Raw genomic sequence first — 13,624 nt, 5'->3', positions numbered from 1 at the left:
AAATGGAGATTTTATTACAATCGTAAGCTGAAACTCAGAGAAACTAATTCTCTAAATTCTGAAAGTTTTTTTGAGTCCATTTTGAATATTGGTAGCTGATAAAGTGTGAGTGACTTGAACTCTTCTATTAACCATTCAGATTGAAATTAATTTTTGAGCCTAAATTGTTATGCTAAAAATAAGACAATGGAATGTCTGTCTTCAGTTTGTTACCATTACACTGTTAACTGAATGGGAAAGCAGAAGTCTTTTAACAGTTAAAATAACGCATTAAATTGGTGGAATGTTTCACTTCAAACTTCAACATAATAGAATTGCCCACATACCTACATTGAACTACATTGATTGGGAGAGCTGTGTATTGAGTGAACTTAACTTACAAGAAAGATTTGTCTTTACTGTCTTCCAAATTTATTTTGCCCTACTCCATACCATGATTGCCTCTCTTCCCTCCCCACTAGTTGCTTAATGTGAAATTTTTATTCAGGTGTACATGGAGATCTTTTAAAATCACTTTGGTCAGTTCTATTAGAATAGTTAACAATATTCTCTGTTTAGATTGAGGCACACTCCTGCCCAAACACTTTCACAAACAAATGTTTAAACTTCATTTTGATATTTAAATGTAGTGACTTAAATTGTTTAAAAATGTTAAAGTATTTGTTAATTCTCCACACCATCTGATCAGCTTTGATGTGGCCATTTGTATGAGTGAAGGGATTACATGTTTCCTCTTAATACACGTAAAGTTATGTTTTCTTCTTAGCTAAGAATTGCCAGTATAAGCCTAATGACTGGAGTATTATGGTGTTTTCATAAACATTGTCTTGCTACTTGCTTTTTAGGGATTGTTTCCAGAAGGGGAGACCATTTCATCTATTTAGGCTTCTCCTCCAGTATCATGAGCCTGAACTGTGCTCCTTTCTTGACACTAAGAAGATGACACCGGACTCGTATGCACTCAACTGGGTAATAAAGTGAAAGTAGGAAAACATAATAAAATAAATTTCTGTAGAAACTTTTAAGTACAAACTGCTGAGCTATGGAATAGTGATGCAAAAGGAATTTGGAGGTTTTATTTTTTTTAATCACTTCCAAAGTGTTCTGAAATAGAACACCACCACAAAGGTGTATGGTTTTTTAGTATGTCACTTTTATAGTCTCTAGTCATTCCATTCCAAATAGAAGGTGAGATCTTGTGAACATTAGATCCTTACTGTAGAAATAAAACCTAAGCTATTGATACTAGGGATTGGAAGTGCTTCGTATTAAGTATGAGTGGCAGTGTCTGAATTGACTGCCACTTCCAAGAGGTGGTTAAATAGTACTGCATACCACTTCTCCATATATTCAGTTGTTTTGCGTATGGACGTCAGTTCAGAGATTATGGATTAGAATAGGGCTAATTCATTTTATAAATTCAAGTTACTGTTGTCTGTTTTTTTTAAATTCCTCCCTCACTTAACTAAAATATTTGAGTTGACAGAACTAATACTAAAATAATTCTTTTCAGGATTGCAGCCCAAGGCTGTGTGTCACTGTCTCTTAAAGAATTGGCTTTTTCCCCCAACCTTTAATTTGCTAATTAATATGACCTGGCACTTGTTTTGTAGTCATACATCATATTGAAGTCAGTGTGAATGTGCATCAGAAAACTGCAAGATCAAACTCAATAGTAGTGTAGGAAATCCAAAACTTTGTTTGAGACAGTTTTCTTAAATTATATTTTGCAAGTAAAGTCTGTAGTAAAGACACTGATGGTAAGCTGTGAAACATAGATCCTAGCAGTCAGGGTGTATTTTTGCATCCTTGGGCTCTACCAAGTTTTTCAAAGGTTCTTCACTTCAAGCTAGAGGAATAAAAAGCCATAAAACTGTATATAAAATAGCACCTCTTTTAATTAGAGCTTTCTGTGCTGCTACCAACTTAATACTAAACTGCAGCAGGTAAAATCTAATATTAATATACACACACAAATAAATAAAATCTAGCTTTGGCCAGTCATCATCTAAAGCAGCAGTCAGATCTGACTGTAGTCTGCCTAGTATATCTGTATATTACTCCCTAGTGAAAGTATGTTTCAATAACTATTATATAAAAAGAAAAGGAGTACTTGTGGCACCTTAGAGACTAACAAATTTATCTGAGCATAAGCTGTAGCCCACGAAAGCTTATGCTCAAATAAATTTGTTAGTCTCTAAGGTGCCACAAGTACTCCTTTTCTTTTTTGCGAATACAGACTAACATGGCTGTTACTCTGAAACTTCTCTTTCTAAGATCACTATATTTTGAGGGATTGGGAGTGGGAATTCAAACACACAAAAGTTTGTAAGAAACACCATTTATATCTGTCAGTGCACCATTGTCTTTCAAAGAAAGACCGTATTCAACAGAGCTTGACTCAAAATTGTTCAAACCTTCTGACCCTTATTACGATAGCAAATTGGGAGGTGTTAAATGCTCTCAAGATAGGTTTTAAAAGTAGGTGAAGTGCTATTGAAAGCCATGACAATAGCGATCCCATCTGGAGCACAACAGTAGGCTCAGCAAGCCCCTAAATCAGCCAAGTATTACGCCTTTCAGTTAAGTATCATTACAAATGTTGTCCAGCAGGGAAGGAAATTCACAGCTTGTTTTCTTTCATCCACTTTGCACTTTCTGTGTAGTGGAAAGGATGCATTTTTTTAAGCGTGTGCTCCCAAAGATTAATTTTTTTTATAATGATAATAAAACACTCCATTCCTGGCAGATAATTAGTAACTCATCTGTAAGCCTAATGCTTTAAAACTTAGATGGTGTGTCTCACTGCCAAACTAACGTGTGATCCTCTTTAACTTAGTCTGGTTCAACTGTGAAAAGTGGCCATGTAAAAATGGCTCCACCTTAATAGGTATTCACTGTTTCACAGTGTGTATTCAAAGTCATGTCTGCTTGCTTTACTGATTAGAATAAGTTCTGTCACTACTTTTTGTTAAGATTAGCCCTGCACAGCCAACAAAACAGTAGGGAATGAATTCCGTTATGGCTTACGCCTCATCAAAATTAACAACTAAGTTAAATTTCAAAACCTCTATTGCTGAAGACATATGAGCCAGAATTAAGCACAGCCTAACTTTCAGATCCCAAGTTGAGCTTGTAGGGCTGGCAGTAAAAAACAAAAAAAAACCTTCAGCTGTGAAGTGAGCATATGTAAAAATAGAGAAACCATCTGGATCCCCACTATGCAACTTTTTAAAAAGTAATTTTTAAGGGTAGAATTACCCTTCAATGCACAGTGCAGATGTACAGTTTCAAAAAAAGAAAAGGAGTACTAGTGGCACCTTGTCCTCAATGTTTTTCTTTTAGCTAGCTTGTCTATCTGTTAGCAGTATTGTAGTCCTGCTAAAGTTGTTCCTGACTCTGCTTTGTTTCATGCTGTTCCCCAACTTTTCAGCTTGGAAGCCTCTTTTCATATTACTGCTCAGCTGAAGTCACTCAGGCAATATGGGATGGATACCTACAACAAGCAGATCCATTTTTTATTTATTTCTTAATGTTAATCATCCTTGTCAATGCAAAGTGAGTACATAGTTAATAATATGAATTCGTTGGTCTCACAGTTTTGTCCGTATTTGGTGTTTGTTTTTACTGACTTAATCCATACTTGTGTTTCTACTATTTTCAGAGATGTTATTTTAGCACAAGAATCAGACAGCAGAGAAGAAATGATAAGTACGTACTGCTCTTGTAATGCTGCTGCTAAAATAATCTTCCCCATTTGCCAGTCTGATTCCATCACTCCCTCAGCAAATCCCCTCACTCGCTGTTTCTTTTCCTAATGTTCCTGATTGTCACCTTCAAATCACTGCATTGCAACACTTTCTGCCTGTATTCTGCTTTCATTTCTTCCTTCATTCCCCTGTCACTTTTTGCATCCTACCCATGCTTTTCTTGCATTTCCCTTTCCTTCTCTCACACTTGGCAGCATGCCTTTCTTCATGTGCTTGAAACAACCTCTCTATTCATGCTCCAGTCCTCTCACTAGCTCTTTCTCTTAGACGCTCTATGTACCCATTTTTTGTGTGTTCTTTCCCCCATGTCTTCATTTATATGAATTAGACTGTAGGTTCCTTGGGTAGGGATCTCATCTATTATATTTCTAATGTTGTGTTCACATCAATGAAAATGCAGGTCTATGAACTATTAAACCTAAAAAAAATAAAATAAAAAAAAAGTATTTACTTTTTTTTATAAATCTAGTAATACACAATAAAGTTGTTTGGGTTTTTTGCCATATTGGCATAAACTGGTGAGTTGCACCCTTTCATCATAATGGACAGATAAGTGTCAAATAGTCACTAAGAGTTTTTGGTGCTTTCCCTGGATCTTCCTGAGCGCTCTCTTTACTAGGTGAAGTATTGATTTAGGATTAAACTATAAATTTTAGGTATAAATGCTCTAAACATGAGTAATTCTGAGTTGAAGCTCAAACACCTAGCAAATAACATGCGTGTGCGTGGTGTTTCTGAGGTTCAGAAACCTTTAAGGGGACAACAGATATTTCCTGCATTTTCTGGCTCCACCAGTCTGTAACTAATGAGATTTGACTAGCAGTCCCATCCCATCACTCAACAATACAGGCAGCTTAAGAAGCCACTGCTATATTCACAAGTGTACTGGTAAATGGGACATATTTTGAATATGTAACTTCCAAAACAATTATGTTCCTGAATGAGAGGATAAATTAACCTGCAGGTTAGTCAAAAAAATTGTGTTATGCTTTATTAAAGAAAGTATATTTTACTGTTTGAAAAGGCCACATGCAATGTTTTGTTTAAATGTTTTAAGTATTAATTTCCATATGTTGCATGTTACAGGATTCCTAGAAACTTCCCCAGCCAGTTTGGATATAGAAGATATAGAAGACCTTTTCTCTTTGGCACAGTATTATTATAGCAAAACTCCAACTTCTTTCAGAAAGGTAATAGCCAAGCAGTTGAGGAAATTACTTTATAACTTGGTGATTTTTATGAACACTGAGCAATTCAGACAGGCCAAACTGATACAGTAGTTCTCTGGCAGGGATCGGATAGCAATCTTGGATGTAATTTTGAGAAAGTGAGCAGAAAAAGCTATTAAGATGAAGGATAAATAGGGCTCTTTGTATACGGGAAAGTCCTGCACTTCCTACTGTCATAAGTAGTCCCACTGACATCAGTGCAACTAATAACTTGTAACTCGTACTCATTACTTTTGGCTTGCTTGTTGTGCTTTCTTCTGAGCATGGTGTACACATGTTTTGTAGGAGACCAGTAATGGGGATTACCAAAGGGGCAGGATTTTCTTAACACCAGCTTCTGTCTGCTGAGATGAAAAAATGTTTTGTTTTTTTTTAACCATGTTGACACAACTGTAGTGATATAGGGCTGTCAAACTATTATTTGACAAACTTGAATGTAAGGGAAGTCTGGCTGTTTTAATGGTTTTCAGAAATTCTCTGATGGAAAAACTCATGTGACCAAGATATGGCTGACTCTTATTTTTAACTTGTCTATAAAGTCCAACATACACCTGTAACATTGTAGAAGTAACAATCTGAGATTGGAGTCTGATTTTTTTTTTTTAAATTATAATAATTGCAATTAACGTAAAAGGTATTTTGTGTCTTACCATAATAGAACAACAACAGTCTCTTTGGCAGCAGCTTATTGGGACTCAAGGATGACGACACAGACTTGAGCCAAGCTCTCTGTCTAGCGATTTCAGTATCTGAGATTCTTCAAGCAAATCAGCAACAAGGGGTCAGTAACTAGACGTACTACATTGCTGTTTTCCAAAAGGAGAGGAGAAATCTTTCATTTTCCCATCTAGCTGAAATATTTTCTAGGAGCTCAAAATACAAGTTACTGTTTGCTGATTTAGAAATAATTTCGTGCCTTGAGATTCTAGCTCCCTTGTAAAGGATTTCCTGGCCACAGCGCAGCCTTGCTATGACGGGCAATGATACCACCCCACCCTACCCCCGACCCCCGCCAAATAAAAAAAAAAATAGTAGGCCTTTCATGGGTGATGAGGAGCCTAGTGTGACATTCCCTTAATTTGTTTTCCTGAAATAGGGATCCAGACTTAAAAACAAATAAACAAAAACAAAACACACACTTGTGCGCGCACACAATGTTCCAGTGAAAGATCAACTCTTTACCTGTGACTAAAATACTGCTACAAGAGAATCCTGCCTTTGGGTTGTGAAATGTGAATTTGTGCTAAGGATCTAAGTATTTGTGTAATAGTTTGTAAGACAAATATACTAGCATGCAGAGACTTTACTCTCAATATTTTAGTATAATACATGGATAATGTTGTAGTTTGATGTAAGCCCATAAGAGAGTAAGACAGTGTTTTGTCTTTAAAAAGGTACCTGCCTTTTTAATAACAGCTTTCTGGCCTCAATTCAGTAAAGCATTGAACATATGCTTACATCTACCCCTTTTGAGCTAAGCACTTAATTAAAGCTAAGCATGTGATTTTATGTTGGTTCTCACTGTGTATTGTTGTGTGCTATTAAGTAGGGGCTGCATTTCTTCCCAATGATGGTTAAAATGATTTCATTGAGTATATAGCACTTGGAGTCTGTTGGAAATGAAAACTGCTATGTTAATGTAAGATCACTGTTGGGGCATTATTGGTGTTATTGCTATACTGCTGTAGCTGGGCACTCCCACACTAAACATAGTTTTTTGATAACTAGTAAGTCACATCAGGAGACCCATCCCTATAGCATAGGAGTTCTTACTAAAAAGTGATTTGCATAACAAATACATTTGAATGATGTGACTTTCCTATTAATTATTTTAAACTTCAAATTAGTAAATTGCAACAGGTAAAATGTTTTTCTTTCAGGAAGGAGTAAGGTTCTTTGTAGTGGATTGTCGTCCTGCGGAACAATACAATGCTGGGCATTTATCAACAGCATTTCACCTAGACTCAGACTTGGTTAGTATGCTTTCTGTTTTGGACAAGAGCTGTTCTTTAACTTCCTTAGTTAAAACAAAACTGAGAGAGAGATGTCTAGTTCCACAAACCACTGGTTCTCAAATTCTAGCCAATGGAGCACTTGGTGGTGGTCTTCAGTTTATGCTTCCATGTTTCAGAAGTGAGCTTTTTCTAAAAGTCCTAGGTTTTTGTTTTGTTTTTTTAAAGTCTCTACCCATTTTGCCTCAGATATTTTTCCCCCTGAAATGTTATATTGGCAAATAGTATTCCTTAAAACTTAGTGTATATTTTATCTAAAACTAAACGTGTATTTACTTTGTTGAGTGTAGTGCTGGTAGCAGCCATCTTGCTGACAAATTTAATCTTTTGACACCAGTAGAAAGCCAACATAAGCGAAATCCTGGTGTGTCAAAATCTCATCGTGCTTGGATGAGAACTCCAAATAATTTAGTAAGTGGCACTCTTCTTTGTCAGTACTAAAGCAAGACTACAGTGTGGCTTTACGGGGCACTGTGCTGCTGGGAGATACTGCTGAGTTTGTCCCTTAGTCATTAAAGCTCTCATTGCACTATGAGGGAAGGTATGTTAGTCTTGGGGCTGAAATGTAAAACTGAGATCCTGTTAACTTCATTGCAGATCCCACTGGAATTTCTGTACAAGTGTGGGTGTGAACTCTTATTACACATTTTTGCCTTCTTGAAATTGTTTCTGCCATTTCAGTTGGGTGCCATAACATTATTCGCTTATTGTCCTAAACTGTCTTGTAGTGCAGTTGTTTCACCTCAGAGGTCGCTGTTTTTTGTTGCTCAGTGAAGTGAATACCATATATGTAGCTCATAAAGTGCTTGTTGATCATTGATCATTCTGATCACAGAAATGGGTGACTGGGCAACAAAAAGATGAAATATAATGTATGTGCAAAGTAATGTACATTGGCAAACAGTCCCAACGATACATACAAAAGGATGGGATCTAAATTAGTTGTTACCACTCAAGAAAGAGATCTTGGAATGATCATGGATAGTTCTTTGAAAACATCTGCTCAGTGTGCAGCAAGAGTCCAAAAAGCTAACAATGTTAGGAACCATTAGGAAAAGGATAGATAATGAAACAGAAAATATCATAATGCCACTATAGAAATCCATGATATGCCCACCCCTTGAATACTGCGTGCAGTTCTGGTCACCCCATCTCAAGAAAGGTATGTTAGAATTGGAAAAAGTACAGAGAAGAGCAACAAAAATGGTTAGGGGTATGGAACAGCTTCCATACAAGGAGAGATTAAAAAGACTGGCACTGCTTAGCTTAGAAAAGAGATGACTATGTGGGGATATGATAGTGGCCTCCAAAATCATGAAGGCTGTGGAGAAAGTGAATAGGGAAGTGTTTACCACTTCGCATAGCACAAGAATCAGGGGTCACCCAATTATATTTATAGCAGCAGGTTTAAAACAAACATAAGGAAATACTTCTTCACTCAATGCACGGTCGACCTGTGGAACTTTCGGGTTGTTGTGAAGGCCAAAATTATAACTGGGTTAAAAAAGAATTAGATAAATTAATGGAAGATAGGTCCATCAGTGGCTATTAGCCAAGAGGGTCAGGATCGCAACCCCATACTCTGGGTGTCCCTAAACCTCTGACTGCCAGAAGCTGGGACTGGATGACAGAAGATGGATCATTCAATAATTGCCATGTTCTGATCATTCCCTAAAGCATCTGGCACTAGCCACTGTAGGAAGACAGGATACTAGATGGCCCATTGGTCTGAGCCCCATATGGCCATTCTTATGTTATGAATGAAAGTTTTTATGTCCTTCATTTATATCACTAGTTTTCATGTTTCTGTAGTATTGTTTTAATCATCAGAAGGCAGTTAATACTGAATATTTAAATACAGTTATTGTCTGTTCAGGTAAGTTCTTTTTGCAGGTGAACCAATATTTATGTAGGAAAGAAAGTTACATATTTTCCTATTGATGCATGTGGATAATAACTCGCATTAGCCTTAATGAAATATTTGTGTTCATTGAGGTAGAAATAGTCCCCTTTAATTGTTACATGTTATAGAATAATATGTTTTATTAATCAAAATTAGGTCCTTCAAACTGCTGTCCTCCCTTTTCAATATACTGGACATATTAAAATAGTCAGGCATTTAAACGAGAGAGAAACTGGGATTAATTGCTGTAATTTTACAGTTGACTGGCTATAATTGCCCTTACTTGAATAAATAAAACAAGCTGTCATATCACTGATGAAAACACATTCAATTAATAAAAATAACCTGTTGCAGTTTTATTTGTGTGCATGCTGGGTACATTGTGGAGGATTTAATGTAAGAAGCAGTATGTCCAAACAATTGCTGATTGAGAATAAAAGCTATTCAGGTAACTTTAATGCATTTTATTCACATGTACCAAGTGAAATACTTTCACAGGGGGAGTAAACATTTGACTCCATGTAATTTGTATATGACTTTAATGGCAGGAAGTAGTGGGGTTTAACCAGTAATTAAAAATTACATCATTTGGCTGTAAGAGGACCCTGGTTCTAATTTGGGTTGAACTACTGACTTGCTGTGTCACCTTGGGCAAGTTGTTAGATCTGTGTGCCTCATTATGAAGTCCAACTAGAAAACTAGATTAAAAAAAATTTTTTTTTCTCTTAACCTGTTGTGTGAGCTGAATTTTTCTGATAGACTTAATTAAGTCTCCTTTCTTAAGCTCCTGCCCCTTGGGGGTGGCAGGAGTCACTGGATTTGGGAAGTCCACTTTTCTTCCCCTTTTTGACAGGCTGCGCATGTTGTTGTTTGTGTGATAAATCTGACCTGTAGTGTATTCTGTTCTATAGTCTAGAAGCTAACACAGTTCTAGTTTTCGAAGTGTACTAAGAACCCTTTCATCCATCTGGCTATCTTAAACCTGTCTGTTTGTTTCAGGAGCTCAGACAGTTATAAGTTGTTACACAACTAGCCCTTCCCTACATCTCTCATCTCCCTGTGGGCAGGTGACGTATGTGTGCATTCGGTGCAAAGAGCTCCTGGCCCTCAGAGACCGTGTACGGGCTTTGGAGACCAGAGTGGCTGAACTGGAGGAGCTGAGGGAGACAGAGAGGTACATAGATGAGACTTTCTGGGACAAAGTAGAATGGTCCCATCCCCAGTCTGACAGCCTCTATGCTGTTGAGGAGGATGAAGGTTGCAGGGAAGGAGAGTATCTAACTGGGGCAGAGGGAATCAATCCCATAGTTGGGACCCTCCTTCCAGATGATGATGTGGTATCCTTTCACACTGAGGATACCTCTCCGGGGGAGGGAACTCCAGCTATTCAAAAGAGACAGGTATTAGTAATGGGCGATTCAATCATTAGAAACAGAGATAGCTGGGTTTGCGATGACTGGGAGAACCGCATGGTGACTTGCCTTCCTGGTTCAATGGTTGCGGATCTCTCGAGACATCTATATAGGCTCATGTGTACTGCTGGGAAGGAACCGGTGGTCATGGTATATGTAGGTATCCGTGACATAGGGAAGGATAGGAGAGAGGTCCTGGAGGCCAAATTTAGACTGCTAGGTAAAAGATTGAAGTTCAGGACCTCCATGGTAGTATTCTCTGAGATGCTCCCATTTCTACGTGCAAAGCCAGTTAGACAGGCAGAACTGCAGAGTCTCAATGTGTGGGTGAGATGATGGTGTAGGGGGTGCGGTTTAGATTTATTAGGAACTGGGGAAACTTTTGGGAAAGGGGGAACCTATACAGGAAGGATGGGCTGCACCTAAACCAAAATGGAACCAGATTGCTGGCACTTAACATTAAAAAGGTCGTAGAGCAGTTTTAAAACTAAGGGCTGGGTGAAAGCCGACAGATGCGGAGGAGCACGTGGTTCGGACATCCCTTAGGGGGTATCTATTAATAGAGAATCTCTATGTCCTAGTGAGGATGAGAGGATGGAAAATGATAAAATACAGGCAGGGTCTGATCAGAAACAGTCAAATAATTCCCATTCAACTACATCGTGTAATGGCAAACACATTTTTAAAGTGATTATATACCAATGCTAGAAGTCTAAATAATAAAATGGATGAACTAGAGTGCCTGGTTTACATGAGGATATTGATATAATAGGCATCACAGAAACTTGGTAGAATGAGGATAATCAATGGGATACAGTAATACCACGTTACAAAATATAGCAGAAGGACAGAACAGGTCGTGCTGGTGCAGGAGTGGCATTATATGTGAAAGAAAACGTAGAATCAAATGAAGTAAAAATCGTAAATGAATCAAACTGTAACATAGAATCTCTATGGATAGAAATTCCATGCTCTAATAGTAAGAATATACTGGTAGGGATATATTACCGACCACCTGACCAGGATGGTGATAGTGACTGTGAAATGCTCAGGGAGATTAGAGAGGCTATTAAAATAAAAAACTCATAATAATAATAATAATCCCCATATTGACTGGGTACATGTCACCTCAGAACGGGATGCAGAGATAGTTTCTTGACACCTTAAATGACTGCTTCTTGGAGCAGCTGGTCCTGGAACCCACCAGAGGAGAGGCAATTCTTGATTTAGTCCTAAGTGGAGCACAGGATCTGGTCCAAGAGGTGAATATAGCTGGACCACTTGGTAATAGTGACCATAATATAATTAAATTTTAATATCCCTGTGTCAGGAAAAACACCACAGCATCCCAACACTGTAGCTTTTAATTTCAGAAAGGAGAACAACACACAAATGAGGAGGTTAGTTAAACAGAAATTAAAGGGTACAGTGCCAACAGTGAAAGCTCTGCAAGCTGCGTGGAAACTGTTTAAAGACACCATAATAGAGGCTCAACTTAAATATATACCCCAAATTAAAAAAACATAATAAGAGAACCAAAAAAAGAGTCACCATGGCTAAACAACAAAGTAAAAGAAGCAGTGAGAGGCAAAAAGGCATCCTTTAAAAAGTGGAAGTTAAATGCTAGTGAGGAAAATAGAAAGAAGCATAAACATTGGCAAATGAAGTGTAAAAATACAATTAGGAAGGCCAAAAAAGAATTTGAGGAACAGTTAGCGAAAGACTCAAAAAGTAATAGCAAATTTTTTTTTAAGTACATCAGAAGCAGGAAGCCTGCTAAACTGGACGATCAAGGTGCTAAATGAGCACTCAAGGACGATAAGGCCATTGCAGAGAAACTAAATGAATTCTTTGTATTGGTCTTCATGGCTGAGGATGTGATGGAGATTCCCAAACCTGAGCCATTCTTTTTAGGTGACAGATCTGAGGAATTGTCCCAGATTTGATGTATCATTAGAGGAGGTTTTGGAACAAATTGATAAATTAAACAGAAATAAGTCACCAGAACCAGATGGTATTCACTCAAAAGTACTGAAGGAACTCAAATGTGAAATTGCAGAACTACTAACTGTAGTCTGTAACCTATCATTTAAATCAGCTTCTATACCAGATGACTGGAGGATAGCTAACGTGATGCCAATTTTTAAAAAGGGCTCCAGAGATGATCCCGGCAATTGCAGGCCTGTAAGCCTGACCTCAGTACCGGGCAAACTGGTTGAAAATATAATAAACAACAGTATTGTCAGACATATAGGTGAACATAATTTGTTGAGGAAGAGTCAACATGGTTTTAGTATAGGGAAATCATGCCTTACCAGTCTACGAGAATTCTTTGAGGAGGTCAACAAGCATGTGGACCAAGGGGATCCAGTGAATATAGTATACTTAGATTTTCAGAAAGCCTTTGACAAGGTCCCTCACCAAAGGCTCTTATGCAAAGTAAGCTGCCATGGGATAAGAGGGAAGATGCTCTCATGGACTGGTAATTGGTTAAAAGATAGGAAACAAAGGATAGGAATAATGGTCAGTTTTCAGAATGGAGAGAGGTAAATAGTGGTGTCCCCCAGGGATCTGTTCTGGGACCAGTCCTATTCAACATATTCATAAATGATCTGGAAAAAGGGTTAAACAGTGAGGTGGCAAAATTTGCAGATGATACAAAATTACTAAAGATAGTTAAAACCCAGGCAGACTGTGAAGAGCTACAAAAAAATCTCTCAAAACTGGGTGACTGGGCAACAAAATGGCAGATGAAATTTAATGTTGATACATGCACAGTAATGAACATTGGAAAGCATAACCCCAACTGTACATATAAAATGATGGGGTCTAAATTAGCTGTTACCACTCAAGAAAGAGATCTTGGAGTCATTGTGGATAGTTCTCTGAAAACATCCAGTCAATGTGCAGTGGCAGTCAAAAAAGCAAACAGAATGCTGGGAATAATTAAGAAAGGGATAGCTAATAGGACAGAAAATACCATGTTGCCTCTGTATAAATCCATGGTACGCCTACATCTTGAATACTGTGTGCAGATGTGGTCGCCCCATCTCAAAAAAGATAGATTGGAATTGGAAAAGGTTCAGAAAAGAGCATCAAAAATGATTAGGGGTATGGAACAGCTTCTGTATGAGGAGAGATTACTAAAACTAGGACTTTTCAGCTTGGAAAAGAGATGGCTAAGGGGAGATATGATTGAGGTCTCTTAAAATCAAGACTGGTGTAGAGAAAGTAGATAAGGAAGTGTTTACTACTTCTCATAACACAAGAACGAGGGGGTCACCAAATGAAATTAGTA

General features: G+C 37.7%; 1 protein-coding gene across 3 annotated transcripts in view; it reads left to right on the top strand.

Moving 5' to 3' along the window:
* TBC1D23 (TBC1 domain family member 23) overlaps nt 1-13,624 on the top strand; it is a 52,939-nt gene that overhangs the window by 22,863 nt on the left and 16,452 nt on the right. For 2 of the 3 annotated variants that reach the window (XM_074973411.1, XM_074973421.1), the window contains exons 5-10: nt 846-969; nt 3,434-3,558; nt 3,665-3,711; nt 4,857-4,960; nt 5,658-5,780; nt 6,880-6,972. In XM_074973411.1, the coding sequence (XP_074829512.1) occupies nt 846-969; nt 3,434-3,558; nt 3,665-3,711; nt 4,857-4,960; nt 5,658-5,780; nt 6,880-6,972 (616 nt within the window). The remainder of the gene's footprint in view (nt 1-845; nt 970-3,433; nt 3,559-3,664; nt 3,712-4,856; nt 4,961-5,657; nt 5,781-6,879; nt 6,973-13,624) is intronic. The other variant, XM_074973430.1, reaches the window with a different exon arrangement.

This window comes from Natator depressus, chromosome 1, assembly GCF_965152275.1.
Source record: "Natator depressus isolate rNatDep1 chromosome 1, rNatDep2.hap1, whole genome shotgun sequence".
Lineage (NCBI taxonomy): Eukaryota > Metazoa > Chordata > Testudines > Cheloniidae > Natator > Natator depressus.
Note: the sequence above shows the minus strand (reverse complement) of the source record. Positions and strands in the feature narration are given on the sequence as shown.